The 22,028-nt window shown below is 40.0% G+C and overlaps 1 protein-coding gene across 2 annotated transcripts in view; it reads left to right on the plus strand.

Annotated features, from left to right (window-relative positions):
- Positions 1-6,073: 6,073 nt before the first annotated feature.
- The window catches only part of NRDE2 (NRDE-2, necessary for RNA interference, domain containing), a 35,552-nt gene continuing 19,597 nt past the window's right edge, over positions 6,074-22,028 (plus strand). Inside the window, exons 1-6 of one of the 2 annotated variants that reach the window (XM_086462123.1) lie at positions 6,074-6,153; positions 13,376-13,484; positions 15,474-15,701; positions 17,834-17,983; positions 19,471-19,933; positions 20,136-20,538. In XM_086462123.1, the coding sequence (XP_086318249.1) occupies positions 6,075-6,153; positions 13,376-13,484; positions 15,474-15,701; positions 17,834-17,983; positions 19,471-19,933; positions 20,136-20,538 (1,432 nt within the window). In that variant the 5' untranslated portion in view covers position 6,074. The remainder of the gene's footprint in view (positions 6,154-13,375; positions 13,485-15,473; positions 15,702-17,833; positions 17,984-19,470; positions 19,934-20,135; positions 20,539-22,028) is intronic. The other variant, XM_086462122.1, reaches the window with a different exon arrangement.

Below are 22,028 nucleotides of genomic sequence, written 5' to 3' on the forward strand. Positions count from 1 at the left end.
CAGCTGCCCACAGCCTTGCCCTGCCTGGCCATGGGTCCCACCAAGCCAGATATATCTGGGGGCCCACGTCCCAGCCCAGCCTCAGCTTGGCCTTGTCGCAGGGGAAGTGCCCAATGCCAGGGCTGGAGCTGCCCCTTGTGCTCTGCTCTTGGCTGGGGAGCTCCTGTCCTGGGCCCCTCAGCTCCTGCCTCCCCAGGAGTTCCCAGCCCACACAGCACCCTGACAGCAGGGTAGAAAGAGGAAATAAAATAGCTACGGGGACCTTATCAGGCATCATTAAAGTCCCAAACACGCACTGCTCCTGCAGGAGATCCTCTGGTGTTCTCCTGGCGAGGCCAGCCATGGGACAGTGCTGAGGTTACAGCCCGGAGGCAGTGCACCGCACCTGGCAGAGCTGAAACCAGAGCTCCCGCATTTCTGCCTGCCGAGCGTGTCTCAATAAAAATTAGCCCTTGTTAAAATTACTCAGTAGATCTCAATACATCTGAGTAGTGTTGGCATAGACAAAAGGATTTCTTAGCGAAAAGAAACCTGAGAAGGGGCTGGGAAAATGTAGAGGAAGCCTGGAAACTTGGCACGCCATCAGAAGAGGAACCTGAGTTATTGGAAACCCAGTTGTGCTCCACAGGCCTCACTGCAGGGAGATACAGCTATAGCACCCTCCTTTTACATTTGCCCAGTTCCTCTCACTGCTGGAACATGCTAAATGTGTCATATTAAAACCATGTATTTTCTTGTTCAAGTAAGCTGCATAAGCGTTCTTATCATGATAGAAGTGCATCATCATGTGATGCTGGCAGCACTTGATACATCAACAAGGTTCGAAAAGGCTGGTGGAGCACAGAGGTGGAAACCTGCTGATCCATCCCATAAGGGTCATTCAGGCGAGCCAAAGAAAGTGCATGTAAATATATTCAATTGTCCCTCTAGCTGAGTGGTCAGAATTCATTGTGTCCTCCCTAATGTGACCTCTGCTCTTACAGTCTTAGAAAATTTTACAACATTTTAGGGATGCTTATTTCTTCAAATGAGTGCAATGTAGCCTTTACTCAAAATGGTTGCCTCTATTTCTGATACTTTTATTCAAGTTATCTGTGTATGCTTTAAATGACACCATTTATAGTGCTGTACTGTAAGGCTTGTTCTTTAAGTTTTTGCGTATGAGAACAAACCCTCCTCTGTAAAGAGGGTGGTCTCATGACATAGAGATGAACTTTCTTAATCATTAGAGTGGAAGGAAGAACTATCTACAGGATTTACTACAGAGGAAGTAGAAAGGGTGGAGAAGCAACAGAAAATACAAAAGATATGAGAGGCATGATATTACAGGCTGTAAAATTTGGGTGTGGAGAGCATGACAGAGCAAAATGCGAATGTGTGAGGCCAAGAAGCAAACTGGCTTGCTGTCGCCTTTCAGGCCCTGGTGAGGGGCCCCGAATTACTGCTTTATATAGCACCCATTTCATAGATGTCAGACGCACAATTTTATTGTTATAAGGAAAATGTTATGGACCTGATGAGAGGGGGGTTTTGCCTCTAAATATAATGTCACAATTTTTGTCCAAATATACAAAATAACTCAAGTCCCAAATCTACTGAAAACTATCACTCTCACATCTGCTTAGGCAGTTCAGTACATTACTCACTGTAAGGCTTTTCAAAGAAGAAATATCCTTTAAATGGATTATTAATAAAAAATATTAACTATACCAGACTTTGATATGTTAAATAGGTAGATACAGTGTAAAAAGCAGACCAGAGTGTTCTTAAGTAAGGAACTTGTTAGTTCCTCTAGTTAGTTAGTTCGTTCCTTCTTATTAACAAGGAACTCTTGTTGTATACAGCTGCAGTGGTTTTGTCTGTATTGTAAAAGGCTTGATGGTTTGCTATTATTAGGATAGAATGGAAGACATCCTTCTCTTGGTCTCCTTCTATGACCAGGTGACCCACCTAGTTGATGAAGGGAAGGCTGTGGATGTCATCTACCTGCACTTTAGTAAAGCCTTTGACACCGTCTCCCACAGCATTCTCCTAGGAAAGCTGGCGGCTCCGAGCACAGAGAACGGAGTTCAGTCCAGCTGGTGGCTGGTCACAAGCAGTGTCCCCCAGGGCTCAGTATTGGGACTGGTCTTGTTTAATATCTTTATCAATGATCTGGATGAGGGAATCAAGTGCTCCCTCAGTAAGTTTGCAGATGACACCAAGCTGGGCAGGAGTGTTGAGCTGCTCGAGGGCAGCAAGGCTCTGCAGAGGGATCTGGACAGGCTGGATCGATGGGCTGAGGCCAATGCTGTGAGGTTTAATAAGGCCAAGGGCCAGGTCCTGTACTTGGGTCACAACCACCCCATGCAGCGCTACAGGCTTGGGGAAGAGTGGCTGGAAAGCTGCCAGGCAGAAAAGAACCTGGGGATGCTGGTCGACAGCCGGCTGAACATGAGCCAGCAGTGTGCCCAGGTGGCCAAGAAGGCCAAGAGCATCCTGGCCTTTATCAGCCATAGTGTGGCCAGCAGGAGCAGGGAGGTGATTGTGCCCCTGTACTCGGCACTGGTGAGGCCGCACCTCGAATGCTGTGTGCAGTTTTGGGCCCCTCACTGCAAGGAGGACACTGAGGTGCTGGAGCGTGTCCAGAGAAGGGCAATGAAGCTGGTGGAGGGTCTGGAGAACAGGTCTGATGAGGAGCGGCTGAGGGACCTGGGGTTGTTTGGTCTGGAGAAGAGGAGGCTGAGGGGAGACCTTATCGCTCTCTACAGCTGCCTGAAAGGAGGTTGTAGCAAGGTGGGGGTCGGTCTCTTCTCCCAAGTAACAAGTGATAGAATGAGAGGAAATGGCCTCAGGTTGTGCCAGGGGAGGTTTAGATTGGACATTAGGAGAAATTTCTTTACTGAAAGAGTGGTCAAACATTGGAACAGGCTGCCCACGGGAGTGGTGGAGTCACCATCCCTGGAGGTATTCAAAAATCATATAGCACTTGTAGACATGGTTTCGTGGGCATGGTGGTGTTAGGTCAACAGTTGGACTTGATGTCTATTCCAGCCTAATGATTCTATGATTCTAAATAATGCTGAGTGTTCCAGGTAACTTTATTCTAGACATCAAGAGGTGTTTTGGTCAGGTTCTTCACTGAATCATAAGAAAAAGCATGGTCCAACTGAGTTGATGCAAACAATTTATTTATAATAGTAATTTTTGCCTGTAAAGGCTTCGTAAAGTATTTGTGTAACATTATTAAAATGCATTTTGTAGAGTTTTAAGACAAAAGCTGCAAAATAAAACTTGTAGACGTGGGGCTAAATACATTCCCGAAAACTTCATTTCATCAGAATGGGCATTGCTCACTATGTCAAGGAAATGGCAGCGTAGAAGATTTTGCTACTTAGCCAATTTCTACTAATGATAAATAGGAACTACTTGTACACATAAATGCAATAATCTAAAAGCAATGTTCACCGAGTTTAACTTTCACTTGTGATAATGGGAAATATTGCCTGTATTTATGTAGTAGTGTTAAATATGGTGGGGTGTTTTTTTCTGGATGTCACAGTAATATATGTACGGCAACAATAACAACACCGTTTGTTAATTTATCCTTCTCTTTATCCATAATTGTGGGTAATTTCCAGGGACACAGTGCATAAATCTGTATTTAGGATTATAAACTCTCTCTTTGGTCATTTGCTTTACTCTCAAAAAGCACATTTTCTGTATTCTCTGTGTTGAGAAGTTGTTAGCCAGCATCACTATAAGCAGCTGAGATACAATGTGAATAATGACATTCAGCAAATAAGCTGAATGCTTTCATTATGAAATCCATTTAGTTTATACTGCATCTAGAGCATCAGTATCGTGAAAGGGCTTTGAGTCTGGTTCATAACAGAATAGGCAAATAATTATTAATTTTCTGTAGATAGGTGGTAGTTTCCCAGTGCTGAGGTATGCAGAATAGACGTATTTACAAATTTCAACCATCCAAGTAAGATGATAACAAGTATTTCCATGAGCAGCAGAGTTCTAACTCAACTTTCCCAGTAGGTTAGACTCCCAACATGAACTGCATGCACACAGGAGTTTTCCTCCCTCTGAAAATCCTGCTCTGTGTTGCCATCTGTTTTCATATAAGTTGCAGTAATGTAATAACCTGTAACTTCCTGTTAAATGTGGTTGAAATTGGTTACGAGTTCTGAGCTACCTGGACAAATTATGCCAGGCAGACAGAAAGACAAGTGCTTGTTCAGGTAGCATAATTTTGTAGGTTTTCTCTTCTCAGGAAAAAGGCTAAAACGTTCATGTAACAAGGTAATTTTTTTTAAAATTGCCTTTTCAGAATTTGGTCACAAATTGGTCATGTGCTTCTTTTAGATTTTTTTTCCCCTATCTTCTGTATCAGTTCTAGGGAGATATATATTTCTACATATTATGTACTGCCTTTTCCACATTCTAATGTTTTGCTACAGAATTTGATAGATGTCAACAGGCTTGAAGAAAATCATTGCTCCACATCAGTATGTGAGCATACATTTTAAAGCCCATTCTCTCCAAGTTGGCAATCAGGCCCCACTTATTTGATGACTTCCAGACTATCAGTGTCCATGACCACTATTTTGTTCTGAATCTTCTCCTGCTGAACTTATATTTTTCTCTCATGTTGATAAAAATGAATAGCATTTTATAGATTAATATAAATTAAAGGTAGGAAAAAAGAATTAAGAAATAGTTTTACAGTTTCTAAAGTAAGAAGTCACCAGTGGGATTCCTCAGGATCTGACTGTTCAACATTATAAAAAAGGCTGCAAATGGCAGTGAACGTAGAGTTAACAAAGGCTGCAAATGGTGCAGAAGTATTCAGGATAATCAACTGGAAAGCTGACTAGGAATGGTCACTAAAGTTATTTCAGAAATAAACTATAAAATGACTGAAAAAATCAGCTAAGTAGGTGCGAAGCGGTACGTATAGGGAAGATAATCCTAACATCTATACACAATAGTTACCCATTCTCTTTTGCCACTCAGGAATGGCTCTTAAGAGACATCGTATCTCAGGAGAGGCCAAAAGCCAAAGAGATTGATCAGGAGGTATTGGGAAAGGAGCAGAAAACAAACCAGTCATTATAATTCCATATAATCCCTAAACCCATTGTACACCTATAGCTTAATCACTACATGAAATTCTGGTCGTGCAGTAGTATTAGTGTAGGAGTTAGAAAAACTAAAGAAACTCAACGAGGAGAACATTGTGGAGTGGCTTTAATATACAAAGAAAAAAGGCAGACCTTTCAGTCCAGAAAGGAGAATACTGAAGTGTCTTAACAGCGTATAAAATTTTGCAGAGAAAATGAATAGGGATGCTTATTTTTCCTCACAACCAAGAATCAGGCACTGGGCTTGAGACAAAAGGGTAATACCGTTTCAGACAATATGTAATTTAGGAGGGGAACATCCTGCCCAAGAAGGCGCAAAGTGTAAAAGCATAAAAAATTATTTTTCCAGTTCCTTTATGCAGGGCAGGCTCATGGATGCTATTAAAAATGATGGGCGACTCCCTGGTCAGGTCATATAAAGGACTTATAAAGGACTGACTGACTGCAAAGAGTTTATTTCTTCCCTAAGCCCTCGCTACCGGTGTTTGAGACAGGCTGTCTGGCTAGATGGGCCTTCAAACATATGGTGGATACTAACAGAAAGGAAGCATGGCTTCTTACAACATTTTCCTTTACACAGCTGAGCATGTTGCTCGGGTTGTTTCTTCCCAGCCCTATGAGGAAAGACAGGGTGGTGGGGAAGGAAAGGCTGGCTCTGGAAACCCCATCCCCTCCTCTTCCCCCAGCAGTTCCCTCCTCCGGTCCCCTTAGTGACGGCGGCGGAAAGTGCAAGGTACGCGGAGGCCTGAAAGAGGCAGAACGCCCGCAGCAACCCCAGCACTCAACCTCTCTTCCCTCATCACCCACCAGGCCCCGCCGCCATCTTGGACGGTGGGGAGGACGAACTACACCTCCCAGTATGCTCGGCGCCGCGGCGCCATCTTGCCCCGCCGCTCCGCGGGGCAGTTTGGGCAGGTAGTAGTGGCGGAAAGCTGAGACATGGCCTTGTTCCCGGCTTTTGCCGGTGCCGCCGAGCCCGGGGAGCCCCCAACCGGCAGCAGCGAGGGCTCCAGGAAAGGTAAAGTCCTGGGAGAACCCTCTTTCCCCCAGCCGCCCTCCGCGGCCCGGCCCTCGGGAAGCCCTTCCGCTTCCACAGAGCCTTGCGCACCGCGCCGGCCCTCCCGCGCTCCCCGCCGGGCCCGCTCCGGATAGCCCGGCCCGCCCGTGCGGACCCGCCTTGCGGACCGGGCGCGCCCCGCCCCCGCCATGGAGTCGCGGCGTGTGCGGCGCTGCCGCTGGGGCCCGGCACCCCGGCAGCCGCGGTCTGTGGCCGGGGGCTGCGGAGGCCGGGGGGCGCGGCCGGGGTGAGGTTAGCGCAGGGAGGGACAGAGTTACCGCCCGTGCAGTGGCTCCGGGGAGAGCCCCAAGTGGGGACAGTCCCGCGGTAATGGTGCCGGCTTCCCGCTGGCGCGTCCTCGGGTGTGTGCAGGTTGCTTCCAGATGCCTGCTGGTGGGCGCTTTGAAATACACGTGTATGGTGACCTCGTGTGTGGTGAAGGTTTGCTCTATGCAAAAAACGACGTGGTGGAGTTTTTTGGTGGGTTGTTTTTTTTTTGGTTTTTTTTTTTTGCCACTACCCTTGGATAACTTAAAAAGTGTTTTCTCATTCCCTTGTGTATTAAGCCAAATTTTAGTTGCAAAATATATTTTTAGAAGGTTATGATTCAGTTTGTCATTTTGACTGTTGTGGTTGCTGTCTACCAAGTTATTTTATTAAATGAGAAAAGAACCCTATGGGATGTATTGCCAAACTCTGAAGTGTGCACAACGTTTGTTAATTCTACAGGGAGATGTTTTGAACCATGCTTTTTGCTTGCCAGCTTCCACTACCCTTGAGTCTGCCCATCCTCTGGACACCACAGCAAGGGAAAACACTAAGAGGATTGTTTACCTAGGCTAAATTCACTGTGTATGTGCTCCCGTCAGCATGGCGAGTTTTTGAAGCTTTAGCAATACAGGCTGGGGTTCGCTTCCCCTTCTAACCGGTTGTGCATTACTCCCTAATGGCACTGCAGCTATTGGTACTCGACCTGCCAATACGGAGGTGTTTAGCCACGTTTAGGAGCCTTTCTGGTAAGGACACTTGGTGCAGGGAGTTGGAGACATAATAAGATCCCAAATTACAGCTTCTGGGAAGAGAGGAGCTGCTCTGCCAGGCAGAGGTACAGTAAAATTCTCTAGTCGTAAGACCTTGCTTATATTTCGAAACTCTGGGAATTTAGCCTTTAGGTTTATTACGTGTAGTCTGTGTCACTGCAGACCGCCTGTCTGGAAGATCAAATTACACAGAAAAAGATGTTAAGACTGACTTTCAGATCTAGATTTCAGTTACTAGCACTGTTTATGAGTTACATTTTGGTCTACTGCAAGTTCTTTGTACGAGAATTATTGACAAACTTTAAGGAACATAATTTGTTTGGTTTCTGTTTTAGCCAATATTGTGTAAGTTATAAAAATTAAGTATTAACTCAGAAGCACATTTACGGTGGCATATATCAGATTTCACATGTTCAGCTTGTGAGAACTTGAGAACTTGATGGGCAGCTTTAGTATCTCTCTGATAGATGACTCTTTCCTCAGAGCTGATATGAAGCCAAGGTCCATCATAATACAGAGATCACAGAATATGTTGTATTTAACGTACGCAAAACTGAGGTGTCTTTTGCAGTCATTCAGGACTACTTCATAGTTTTATTATAAAAGTTGAAGTAATAATGTAAATATGCTGGCCATGCTTCATTCCTCGAACCACCTCTCTCATACTCTTACAAACCTTCCTAAGCCATTTATAAATATGTGTTGCCTGAAACAGAAGTATTGCTGTACACTCTTTCTGTCCTGCTAGATTGCTGAGTTGCAGCAGCCTCTAGAGTGCAAAGTAATGTTGTGTATGGTTTCTTACAATTATGTTGTCAAGCTTAATTAGTTTTTGGTAGAAGGTAAATTAGAAATTCATGAGTAGCCATGAACAGAGCAGTGGTAATAATTAACCCTACTGATAGTAGTAAGCATTATGCACAGCACTGTTTGCAGTCTGAACTGTTCTGTTGGTAAGACGATGCAGTGATTTTGCTGAAAGCAGATTTTCAGGTTTCCGAGAGGCGACAAAAGGCTTTGCATAACTCTTAAAAATTGTCTCTGTAGACATGCACTGTAAATTTTTTTTTTTTTTGCTTGGGAAGATATATAAAGAATACCATTGGATTGCTCATACTGTTGTGCCCATAAATGTGGATGGTAGAGCAGAACAGTAATACGTACATGCACATTATCACAAAAGATGTCTTTTACATCTTTTATTCTTTATGTTCTTTAAGAACATAAATCTGGTCTGTGAAAATTATAAGCTTTTGAGACATCTGACAAGAAAAAATAACATACAATTGAAAAGGTAGACTTTTAAAGTTTGAAATGCATTTTGATGTTTGAAATGCTTGTATCCAGCTAACTGATTCACTGGAGATTATTTACGAGGAGGTTTGGACTTGCATGTGGTGTAATGGAAAAAATTGTTCTGTTCTTTCCAGCATATTAGGTCAGTTTGATTAAATTGTTCAGAAAATACTGTAGTTGGAGAATTCTAAACATTTCCCTGATGTATCTACAGAGGCATATTGACTGTGCTACAGGGGTTGGTTCTTGCAGCGTGATTCTTCAGTGTTTTGAAAATGCAATTTGATCTCATCTGCTCAGGTAAAACCAAGCTACCAGCACCGTCAGGGGATTACTGTTTATGACTCTTGTTTCTCAAAGCCAGTTTTCCTTGGAGGCCTTAAAACAATAATTTAAAATATAAAAAAATAAACCTTATTCTGCTTGTGCTCACTATTGTGATTGTATTGGACCAAGTTAGTGAGTGACTTGACATCTGTAAGGGAATAACAGATACTTTCACGTGAATTTAAGTCAAAATGACATTTTGGAAGTTTGTTTCTAATAGTTAATTGTGATAATAGAGGTTATTTTGCTATATTTAAGACAAATTTCCCGTGGAAATATATCTCCTGTGTGCTTGCTGTGCATCTGCCTGCCGGCCTACTTCCTCAATAGCTTCTCTTCCTCCTCAGGAGTTTTAACCCTTTCAGTCAAATGTGTTGTGGTGGGAAAGAGAAATGGCAATAGCAGAGGAGGCCTATGAAAATCTACATTTGTTTAGGAAAGATAAATCTAGATAAAGTGCCACTGCTGCGAGAGAGGCTGTAATGTGAATTGAACCGTTACCAGGATAGATGGGCTTGGCCATGAGCATCTGTACATCGGCCAACTAATAAACATCTCTGGAGATCACAATCTGACACAGCACAGGCTGCCTCTTGCCCAGCCAATAATTAGGGGCTGAGGCAAAGTACTGTAGAAGGGTCTAGAGAACCCAGGTAGTTCCTGAAGCTGTGGCAGCGGTGGGGAGTGTAAAGCGTGGAGGACACAACTCAGAAATCCAGGCCTCATCCTTTTGTGAGCTGCAGGATTAATTTGCTGGGAGGAGGAGAGGAATGAAAATTTTGCCAACTCCTTTTATTTAAGAATGTGGGTTCTGGTCTTAGAACAGCTTTTTAAACAGAGAAATGTAAAGATAACTGCTTGCCACTCTTCTGCCAGTTCAGGTGTAGCCACTTCTGTTTAAAGTTAGGGAAATGTATGTGATTGGTCAGCCCTGTGTTTTATTGCGTCTTCTAAAACAGCTGGAGCTTTATTGCTTGCTTTGTTTGTTTGATGCTGTGTTCATTTTGCCAATGTGATCAATAATGCAATTTAAAGAAGAAATGATCAGTTGCTTTCTATTTTTAAATTTTTAAGACTGAAGCTCTTAGTACTGCTAAGGCTCTGTATCTCCATTTGGAAGTTATTTGGCACTGTAGTTCCGTAAGGCTCAAGGTTATAAACTTTAGCATACTTATTGTTGTATGCAAACATTTTTTCCCTAGTTTGGGCTGGCCAGTGTTTGCACTGATGAATAATATTAAAAAATGTATTATCTGCGTTAATCTTCGCAGGACCTGATATTAATTAAATTATTAGTGAAAGTATTAAGGACCTTAAAATCAATGAAAAGCCTGTTTTGATGCAAACAGCATTTTAAGAGACTTTAGATCAAGATGTTAAAAGTTAAACATAGACTTTTTTCATAACAATATGAATATTGTAAATCTTCATTTCTGAATTTTGTCATCAATTACACTGTATGACTGAAGGCAAATTATTTAACTTCTGCCTTTGAGCTTACTTTTTAAAAAAACGTAACCCAGTGCCATGAGGTTTAGTATTAACATATTTCAGGTGATTTTTGAACCATAAGTCTTCATTCAAATCAATACAGAACTTACCTATTTAGAAATAAATTTATTTCTACCAAAAGTAATAACTGGTAAATGATTTAGTACACATTACAAAAAGGAACAATAATTTATTAAAAAGAAGGGAAGCTCAAAGGCCGCAGAGAACATCTGCATGCCTGAAATATGTTGTTGAATATCTGGCCAAAGACAAATGAGATGATTTTTGTATATCTTTGGAACAGATATAATAGTCAGATATAATAAGTTTCAGGTTTGTGCTGTTATGTGATACACCTTTACACCAGAGACTCTGCCAACCAGTAAGTTTCTGTTTTGTTAGGTAGATCTGGGTAGTAGGATGCAAATCAAAACAACGATGGATTTTTTTTTTTAAGGGAGCTAAATGTCTCCTTTATTTCTGTAAAAAAATAAAAAGGCTTTATGCACAGATTAGTTATGTTTACTGAAATCTGGAGAGCTCTGGACCATTGTACTTTCTCTGAATTTATCTGTTTAAGGAAGACCAGAGTGTGACCAGTGAAAAAACATTGCAGGGTTGCAGTTCACTCCTGCGTTCCTTTACACCCCATCTTCATTACCAAAATGAGCAGAAATAACTGAATAAGGAGATAATAATTTTTGAAATCAATATCGCATTTAAGAAATATACCTCAAAAATCTCAGGTGTAAAGTGGCACTTGGTGTACTGCATGACATATGTTGAATTATTAATTCCAATTTGATTATGCAGTTATCAGGTGAATGCATTTATTTAACTTCTGTGTGTTTTAAATATGTAATGGGTACAGAATTATCCATGAGAAAAATTTTGGTATTTCATGGAAAGTACTGAATACAATTCTTCTTAGAAGTAATTCAGATTTTAAATTGGTTCTCAATACATCTCTTACAGGATCGAAATAAGAAATTAACTTATTGTTACATAACGCTTTATTCCCCACAGGGGGAATAATTATTTTGATAGGCGAGTGAAATGTTGCTTGGATATTATCCACCATAAATCTTTCTCCTTTAAGCTCACCAAAGGCTTTGAAAGAATGCTTTGTGGTAGAATTACAGTTTTAGAATCATAGACACACAATTAAAATTTGTGCCAGGGTGGATTAAATTAAATAGTAGATTTTTATCATATTTTAAATAGGCAGGTAAGGATCACAGTTTTAAGGTTTCAAATTTTATTCTAATTTTACGCTGATACATTTTAAGTACTTTCCTGTAAGGGGGGGTGGGGAGGGGAGGGGAGGGGAGTGTCATGTTGATTTGCAACAAAGTAGGGTAGTGTATTTGCCTTAGGTTTGGTGATTCTGGTTGCCAGGTGGAAGGTTACAATAATACCCATATTATTATATGGCTGAATTTTTATTTTTCAGTCTCTGTCCTACCCTTTGGTGAGCTGGGCAATGGTGCGTGGCAGTGTTGGTTGGGGCACTCGGGGGAAATGTGTTGTGGTGCTGACAGTGCCACGAATTGTGGGTTCTCCTCTGCACAGAGGTGAAGGTTCAAGAGGACGCAGGGAAGGTGGCCCTCCCCGTGTGGCCTTTAGTAGCAGGGGCAGTCTCTTGGGAAACAGGACCTGGAGCTTTGCTTGATTCTATGTACTTCTTGATGGATTTAACTTAGGTTAACAAACCATTTTGCAGCCTGATCCATTTTAAATCCTTTTGTGGACAACAATTCAGGGACATGAGACAGAAGAAAGAATTTTGGTATGAAGAGCTGTCTTTTAAAGAAATACTTTAGAAAGAGGAGAGATGTATGGCTTGGCAGACAATGAGTTCGTGCTATTTAAGGATTGGAAGAGGTCAGTGTAGTCAAAAGCACAAAGACAGGAGTGTGACAGGAAGAACACCGAGGCAAAAATGGTTGTAAAGAGCATGGAGAACGGGCAGGGAGACCAAATTTGTTCCTCTGTTGTTATCTCCTGTGGTCTGGCACCACAGAGGCTGCTGTTAAAGTCTTTGCTTATCCGAAATAACATTCGTGGTTTAATATGTTAGAAAATGTCACATACTTAAAAAAAATCTGGAAATAGAATACCTAGGAAAATTGCTATAGAGGTTTTAATATCAGTAAAATTATGGCAAAAAATTCTCACTCTACATCCTGTTGGTATCTGATCTTATCTGATGCCTGAAATGGCTGAGGTCTAGATGCAGAATGCTTAATGCTTACTAATATATCAAAATGAGCATCAATTAGCCTTTTTTCACTCTGTTTCAAAGTCTAGCGGTATTTTGGTGGTTAGAGAACTGAGCATCCAGTGATGGGTTTTGACCTTGTTGAAAATATTTGTGTATTCTTGTCAGTAATGGGTGTCCCTATCAATAAAATCGTGTTAAAAATATTTTCCATACAGTGAGTAAAGTATGTTTTTGTAAGTTTACGTAAGTTCTATTGCATTTGTTAACTACATCTTTCATTTAATTATGCCTTTCTGAAATTTTGTCAATTTTACTCTTTATGTAAAAAGCTGTATTGTATATAATATGGTTATATAATACAAAATATATGAAGATACATTGGAAGATCTTCTATAATTATGCATATATAACATTATTTATATACTATATAAATATATAAAGTTAGAATTTTTTAGGTGGTAAAAATTAATATTGGTCAGATTTGGGTTTTTTTAAGGTATATAGCAGTATATGAAGCATATTACCTGCTTTCAGTATGAACTTTTAAGTATTATTACATAGTGGGGTTTTTAAAGCTTAAATTGATGGCAGGTGAAGATTCCAGCTTGTAAATATTTTGCCTCATTACAACCTACTGTTCTGCTAAATGGAAATTTCATGGACTGCTTTCCAATATGCTCAGTTATTACACATGACTTAGTGACATTTGCTGTGAATTTAGCTGTCTGCTGACTAGATTAACCCCCAGCTTTAAAAAGCACAGCAAACTAATTTGTATTGATCTCACACTTTTCTCTACCTGCAGAATTGGACTGGCTTAGTAACCCAAGCTTCTCTACGGAAGATGCAATATTACTGCATCAGCGCACTACGGAAGTTGCAAATCTCATCCCTGAAAAATCACCACTAGTAAGGTAGAATATACTTCAGTTTCTTTTAAAATAGCCTCTTTCTTTGTCCTGCTTGTCTTTTGTTATGTGAGACCAAAATCAGGAGCTTTTAGGGCTGCTTTTTGTTCCACTGTTCAGTATTTAAAAAGGCCTGAACTGAGTCATATATAAAAGTATGAATAATGCTTCCATGTCCTTTAACTTGAAATAATGAGAAATTATACGATTAGATTGCCATTTTCTTTTTCTCACAGCTGCATTTAGATCATTGGTATTTCAGAATGGAAAGGCAACTGAGTGATCATGGTTCTTCATTAGCTTTTCAATGTCCTAAGTGACCCTTGAAACAATGTAAAGATTAAGCATCATCTTTGTGCTTTCTCTGTGAAAACCAGTTCAATCAGCCATTTCACAGTTGAGTTTTTTACTTTTTGAAAACTAGTTGAAGGTATGAATTAATGAAATATTACATGTATCAAGTTGTGTGGCTGTGTAGAACATGCTGGTCACTAAAGTGGGTGATTATATTCTTTTACAGAAATGAGCTTTAGCAGCCAAGTTTGCTGAAGAACTAGTTTTAATACTTTCACTAGAATAGTTGCTATACTTGAGATATTTAGCAGATATTTATCTAGCACTTAATAATGGAATCAAGTTGTGATTGCCAAGTTTACTTTTAATTTGATACAAGCTCCCTGTGTTTGCAATGACTGTTGGTGGTCATGATAAAGAATTTCTTTGTAATAACAATCACAGCTGAATACATCTTTCTGTACACTTATTCTTACATTTAAACGTCTTGTGTGATTGAAATGCAATCACTGTTTGTTTATCAGTCATATATTCTGCTTATATTTATTCAGAACTTTTCAGGACTTTGTCATAAAACTAAGGAATTTACAAATTACCATTCAGCCAGAATGACATAGTAAACACGCCATATTTAATTAATCTATGAAAAACTTGTCAAAAAATAGTGTACAGAGAAATGTTTGATCTTTTTGCCTGTTACTAGGGTACAGTTCAACAAAAACTGATTACTAACACACGGTGGGTTTTCGGGAGTTTTGGGTTGGTTTTGTGTTTTATTTTTGGTTTGGAGGAATGTGTGTGTGTTTGTTTTAAGGCCTGTTAATGGTTCTCCCATGGCTTCTTTTTTCTTAGTGCCCTTAAATAAATTGTCTGAGGGTTTTATTTGAGGTGTCTTACTTCTGAAATGCTGCGTTTTCTTTTATTGACATACTAAGAATACTGAGACTTGTCACTCCTTTCTTTTATTGAAAGATTGCAGAAAAACTGTTTAAAAAGAGCTTGTGCTTTAATTAAGGGTTAGAGAAGACCTCCATTTTTTCAGTTGATTATTAAGTATGAGTGTATATGTAGTATGTACAATGATATATATGTGTTTTGCCAAAAATATGTCCTTTACATGATCTCTCAGTAAGTCAGTTGTCTGTTGCACGTAGTGTTTGTTACTACATTATATTATATGATAAGATTAATTCAGTAGTCATCAAAAATTGTTCCTTGATTGGTGAGATTTTAATTTCTAATCTGGAAGTGATTTTTAAATGTATGGTTTTGATATTTATGTAAATCATAAAGAAACAAGGAAAGAAAGTGCAGACGTTTTTCTTTCGCAGGTCACGCTGAAAGATTTCTCATCCTTTCAGCTTGACCTAAGCTGTCTTAGCAAAGTTAGGACATTTTATCAGCTCAGTCCTCTTTAACTGGGTGATGATGACAGATGGGTATTTGTAGAGTTCACACATCAAAATGCCTTTGACAATTAAAATTTTAAGATTGATTGTCAATAATTCCAGCAGCTGAAAAAATACAGTTGTTATTTAATGAGGATTTATATCACTTTCATTGTATGTGTTGCTGTTAACTTTCTTCTCCAGAAATATAGGGAGACTAAAGGTAAAGGGTAAAGTGATTCTGAACTTTATTATGGTGATATTTCTTTATTAAATATATAGGTATATATAGATATATATACTTGTTTCAAAGCAGGACTGCTTCAAGATCAGAGTTGTCAGGGGAAAGTGATACAGATGAGAGTCTGAAACAGTCAAGTAAGAAAAGAAAAAGGAAAAAAAAAAAGCATCACCACTATAAGAAGACAAAAAAGAAAACCAAAGGGGATGCCAGTAGCAGTGAATCAGACCTGGACACTAAGCGCATCAAGGACGAAGGTGCAGGAAGTGGCAGACATCATGAAAAGGAAGCCGCAGCAAAGTATGTATTTATTAATACTATGCAAGATGTAAATTCATTATGTTCTTGTACTTATCTCTTCAACTTTATGAATGAAATTCTTACCACTGGTGGGTCATTTTTTTTCTAAGCTGTATATGACTAAACCTGCTTTCAAAGCTGTGAAAATAGAATTAGAACCACTTGTTCGATCATCTCTGAAACACTGTGACTAAAATATTCTGTGAAGTACTGTTCTACAGAACAAAGCATGGTAGTGGTAATGAAATATATTTTCAAAGACATATAGAGGCTTATGTTGAGTTTTGTAAGCATCTTGTTTCCTTTCATGGATCTTCTTTCGGGAGAGTTTGGAGAGGGATTGCATTAAATATTGTTCTTAATTAGTGCAGAAGTCTTAATATACAGCTGTGTTTGCATTGTAGTACAACTTCCTCCTCACAAAGTTAACATTTCCTTTTTTTCCATATTAAGACAAAGTTTGCTGTATGATTTAACATTTCTTTTATGTCCGGCCATTTATTGCTCCATGCTGTGTGCTTCATACTTCCTGCTCATGGTGCATCTAGATGGGTTTTTGAATAATTGAAATTGTTTTGCTAGATCTTTTTTGTTAATCCTAGGAGCTCTAAAGTACTGTGTAATTAGTGGAGGTGTAATTTTTTTGTGGAACAAGAAAATAGGTATGTAAGTGACTAGTGTGATCTTTAAGCAGTAAAAGAGGTTCTGTGAACGCACTGGGTATTCAAGTTTGGCATACCTAGCTGTGCTCAGTCTGTTGGCTTTTGATAATTTCATTCAAAGTAGCCCAATCTAACTGGCTGTGTAAGTCCCCTTTCCCAGTTTCTCATCATGTTTGCTAGTCTGAGCAGCCATTTTCCCTCTCTGATTCCTAGTTCCGGCTTTTTCTTTAGCATCAGGAGCTCTGGCTCTAATTCATAGCAGTGCAGCTGCTCCTGGGGACAGAGTGAGGATTTGGTGACATTGAGGAGTTGTTGTTACAGCTGAGCGTAGTCCAGGCAGTCCTTGACTTTCTCCCAGTTCACTACTTTTCACAAGGTAGGTTAACCAGGAGTTGAGAGCGCAGGCTTGTGGGCATCTATCTGTGCCAAGGGATCTTAACGTTGTTTGCCTGTGGAAGAATGGCAGTGGTACTGGAGGTGTTGCCTGATGCCTCTCGCTACACTCGCCTCCTTCCTTATGAAGACTGTTGTTGGCTCGTGGTGGCTGAGGCTTACTTGGCTGTGCGGAAACACAGTGAAAATCATTGGGATGCTAAGACTGTTCTGCTCTGCCCATTTACTCTTGCCTGTGCTGGAAGGGTGTCTGGGCTGGATGGAATGGACTTACATGCTGAACCTGGTTCATCAGCTGTTTGGTAGAGTGTCATTTGGGCAAACCATCAAGTGCTTTGCACAAATGACAGGGTTTAAATTCTTTTAGGGTGTCCATTTTTACTTCTTTCCATAAATTGTTGATACCGAGAGAATATTGAGTTTTCAGGAGACTGTTTTTGAGACCTGAACCACAAAATTCCTCTAAATACAATAGGTCTTGTGAAATTTTAGAAAGCTTCTCAAGACTATAACACTCATTTACTAAGTTACATGTTTGTAACATGAATTCACATTGAAAGTTCATAGTTGCCTACAGTTTGGAGGCAGGTGGCAATTTCCACTTTAAGTTCATTTGTTTAACTGTCATCCATAAACCACTTTAATGCACACTGTTTTATCAAATGCATGGGTATAATTACAGCTCATCAATGTAACCTTTTTACAGATTATCCACTTTTTCTTAATTGTGGCATCTTACTAAGGCGAAAGTAAATTTTAGAAGTAGTAATAGATGGCTTTTAGATTATAATTTGCCAAGCAATTGATTGGTTAAATCAATTATTACCTTTCATAACTGTAAATCCAACTTTTGGAAGTGCAAGGAGTGTTTCTGTTTTGTTTTGATGGTCCTGTTAATGTATTTCTAGTTGGTTTTTTCTGAGCCTGTGACTAGTCAACTTTGCAATAATGGATCATGTACCGTGACTTTGAGTAAGTTAAATTGTTATGAACTACAGAAATGCAATGTTTACTGGGTTTGTAAATGCTGGATATGTGCATAAATACTTAGAATATACTACTTCTCCTTTTCTGTAGTCTAGACAAGAAAACCTGCAATCTTACCAGCAATCGCTTTGTTTGGCTTGATGATATCCAGGCTTTCACAGCAGAAACCTTCAGAATAGACAAGAAACCAGACCCTGCAAACTGGGCCTACAAATCCCTGTATCGAGGGGACATAGCAAGGTACAATATGTTGGTTTCTATTGGTATTCAAACTTTCACAGAGTCACTATCTCAAGATTCATTAACTTGAGTCTGGCTGTGAAATTTTTATGTAAAAGATGAGAAAATAAGATAACTGAATAGTTTCTTTCAAAATTTGACTTTGCATCGGGCATAACTGTTTTAAAAGGTAAAAGTTGCCATGAAATAATGAGAATAAAGTGCATGATTTAAATTTTTTCTAAAAACATTTTCCATGTAGTAGGCTGCAGGCATGTGAACTTGTAGAACTGCCATCTGGAGGTGGCAGCATGGGGCAGATTCAAAAGTGTGATATTGAGGTCAGAAATCACAGGTTCTGTTATAGATCATCTTTGGGCGAGTGCCCCTTTTGATCTCTGTAGTTCTGTTCCTGTGTCTGAAAGGGAAATGAAAGTACTCATTATTTCATACTACATATGTCAAGAGGTTTACTTACTTGAGTAGTTTGATATCCTTGCAAAAATCCATACGGGTACTTTCTTAGCAAACAGGTTCTGTGTTAGATCACCCAGGCTTTGTACTAAAGGATATCTATCTTATGCATTGCTACATTTCAAATGAGTATAGATGAAATTGCATATTCAGCATCCTTAGTGGGTTACTGGTGCTTTGGTTGTCCTTCAGAACATTTCCCCACGTTAAGGGAGAAGCACATCTAAAGGAGCCTACACTGGGCTTGTGCATTATGTATGTACACTTACTTCTTGGTGTTCTCAAGGAAAATTGTTTACTATATATAAAAAGTAATTATTTGTGGAGGAGGAAGGATTTATGGGTTTTATTTTTGTACTGTATATAGCTTTGCAGTAAAATTGCCTGGTTACAATGCATTCCAATTTTCTGCCACCTTTGAGTTGTCAGCTATTGTTTGAGATGAAAAGTGTTACTTTAGCATTGCACGTCACTGTCTGCCACTGAAATGACATTCCTGGTAATATTTTAAGATGGTATTTTCCTTTCTTAATCCGTAGGGTTATTGTGGCCTTTGTGAACCTGGTCTCTCTTTCCTTTCCACTCTCACCCACTTCTTGGCATATAAAATGGATAGAGGCTTAGGGATACAAAAATATATTACTGAACTACTGGTGTCTGATTTTTTCAGTTAAAAATAATCTACTCTAAATAGCCTTAAATAATGGTGTCTGTTGTTCTTTCTCCAGGTTTGTCTACATGGCTTAAAGTGATAGAAGAAAAAAATTCTTTCTTCTGCTGAGTATGACAGATACTGTTGAATTCAGTGGAACGTTAATATGATAGTAACAGTTGTGATGGCACTGAAAAAATACGTAAATTGAAATCTTAAATAAGGAGAAAGTTACCAAGTTCTTAAAACTTTTGAAGGTCTATGTATACATTATTTGGGTCAATTTAAATTAAAGTACTTTTTACATGCTTTCTTTCAAAAAAGAGGTATCTTTTTCTAATGTGTATTTTAGAAGACATTTAATTGTATTTTTCCTTCTAAGATATAAAAGGAGGGGAGAGTCCTGTCTTGGCATAGATGCAAAGAAACAGTGTATAACTTGGGACAGTTCTGGATCAAAAAGGAAGCAATTACAGAGGCGACCTGAGCGCTACTTCACAAAGGATAATGTGAAGATGCTGAACACAGATGGGATTCCTGTTTGCAATAAAAGTTCTCCGTCTGACCCGACTGCTTTTATACCAGTTTCCCAAATAGAAACTGATGATCCTTCCGATACAACAGAGGTAAATCCTCTTGGGATTTATGATCCATCAACTACAGTGTGGCTACAAGGAAAAGGGTGCAAGAGTGCTGACCATGAGCCTGTAAATATGCAGCAAACAATTCAAGAGCCTGGGATAAACATTAACTCCATTCTAATGACAAAAGTGGAAGAACATAACAAGAAAGTCAGAGAAAACCCAAGAGATATTAATGCTTGGATGGAATTTGTTTCTTTTCAGGTATGTGTTCTGACTGACCTGATTGCTTGTTATAAGTAATAAATACAGGAACATTATATTGTAGTTTCAGTTGTTTAGGACTGTTTATCTTCTATTGTTGACGAATGAGCTGTTAATTCATCTTCACAAATGTCAGCATTTTTCTCATAATCCTAGTGATGATTCTTCCTAATCTTGTAATGATTTTTTATTTTGTTTTAAGGATGAATTAATGAGAGGACCGAGCCCTTATGCCAGTAAGGGAGAGCAGGAAGTAAGAAGAAAATCACTGAAGTTAATCTTAGAAAAGAAACTGGCTATTTTAGAGAGGGCAATTGAAAGCAATCCAAGTAATGTTGATCTGAAACTGGCCAGGCTGAGGCTCTGCACAGAATTCTGGGAACCACCAGCTTTGATCAAAGAATGGCAGAAGCTAATTTTCTTACATCCCAATAATCCAGAGCTGTGGAAGAAATATCTCCTGTTCTGTCAAAGTCAGTTCACTACCTTTTCTGTTTCAAAAATCAATAGTCTCTATGGAAAATGTTTGTCTACATTGGCAGCTGTACAAGATGGCAGCATGGTGTCACATCCTCTACTGCCTGGCACAGAAGAAGCTATGTTAGGTAAGGTTCTTTCTATTTCATGTTGTGGTTGGAATGGTCTTCATAGGAGTTGACTACGTTCTCTGTAAGGACTTTCCTATCTATTACAGGAAGTTTTATTCTCTTCAAAATGCCTGGCATCCTGATTTCTTAGCTGAGAATTAAAGCAGATATTCCAACCAAATATGGGTATAGCAGATGCTTTTCTTCCCCAAGAGAGTTAGTGATATAACATCCAGTAAAGTCTAATGTGCTGAGCGGTTTGCAGTACAAATGTCAAGGCTGGAGAATTGCAGCCAACAGGCAAGAGATGGGCTTTTATCTTTGAAAAATGTTTATTTAAAAAAAAAATTTTGGCTTTTGAAAGAAACAATTATCTCTTGCTCAAAAGTTTTACAATTAATTACTTTAATCCAGAAAAGAGAAGGGACTTGGGAAGTCTGATGCGACATTTTTCTTGAGCATCCCAATTCTGGGAGTTGGAGAATTCTAAACTGTAATACCATGTGATCGTGCTTCTGTATTTATTGTATGCATATATCTACCACTTACAATTTATTATGTAGTTATCGCTGGAAGGAAAATTAGTCAAATGATTAGGATGCTGGACTGGATCCAGGGAAGAAACAAGTTCATAGAATCATTAAGGTTGGAAAAGACCTCTTAAGATCATCAAGTCCAACTGTTGACCTAATACCACCATGCCTACTAAACCATGTTCTGAAGTGCCACGTCAACATGTTTTTTGAACACCTCCAGGGATGGTGACTCCAACAGTCCCCCAGGAAGCCTGTTCCAATGTTTGACCACTCTTTCAGTAAAGAAATTTCTCCTAATGTCCAATCTAAACCTCCCCTGGCACAACCTGAGGCCATTTCCTCTCATTCTATCACTTGTTACTTGGGAGAAGAGACCGACCCCCACCTCACTACAACCTCCTTTCAGGCAGCTGTAGAGAGCGATAAGGTCTCCCCTCAGCCTCCTCTTCTCCAGACCAAACAACCTCAGGTCCCTCAGCCGCTCCTCATCAGACCTGTTCTCCAGACCCTCCACCAGCTTCATTGCCCTTCTCTGGACACGCTCCAGCACCTCAGTGTCCTCCTTGCAGTGAGGGGCCCAAAACTGCACACAGCATTCGAGGTGCAGCCTCACCAGTGCCGAGTACAGGGGCACGATCACCTCCCTGCTCCTGCTGGCCACACTATTGCTGATACAGGCCAAGGTCGGCGTTGGCTTTCTTGGCTACCTGGGCACACTGCTGACTCATGTTCAGCCGGCTGTTGACCAGCACCCCCAGGTCCTTTTCTGCCTGGCAGCTTTCCAGCCACTCTTTCCCAAGCCTGTAGCGCTGCATGGGGTGGTTGTGACCCAAGTGCAGGACCTGGCCCTTGGCCTTATTAAACCTCACAGCATTGGCCTCAGCCCATCGATCCAGCCTGTCCAGATCCCTCTGTGGATCCTTCCTGCCCTCGAGCAGCTCAACACTCCTGCCCAACTTGGTGTCATCTGCA

The sequence above is a fragment of the Leptosomus discolor genome, chromosome 3 (assembly GCF_034619465.1).
Source record: "Leptosomus discolor isolate bLepDis1 chromosome 3, bLepDis1.hap2, whole genome shotgun sequence".
Classification (NCBI taxonomy): Eukaryota; Metazoa; Chordata; class Aves; order Leptosomiformes; family Leptosomidae; genus Leptosomus; species Leptosomus discolor.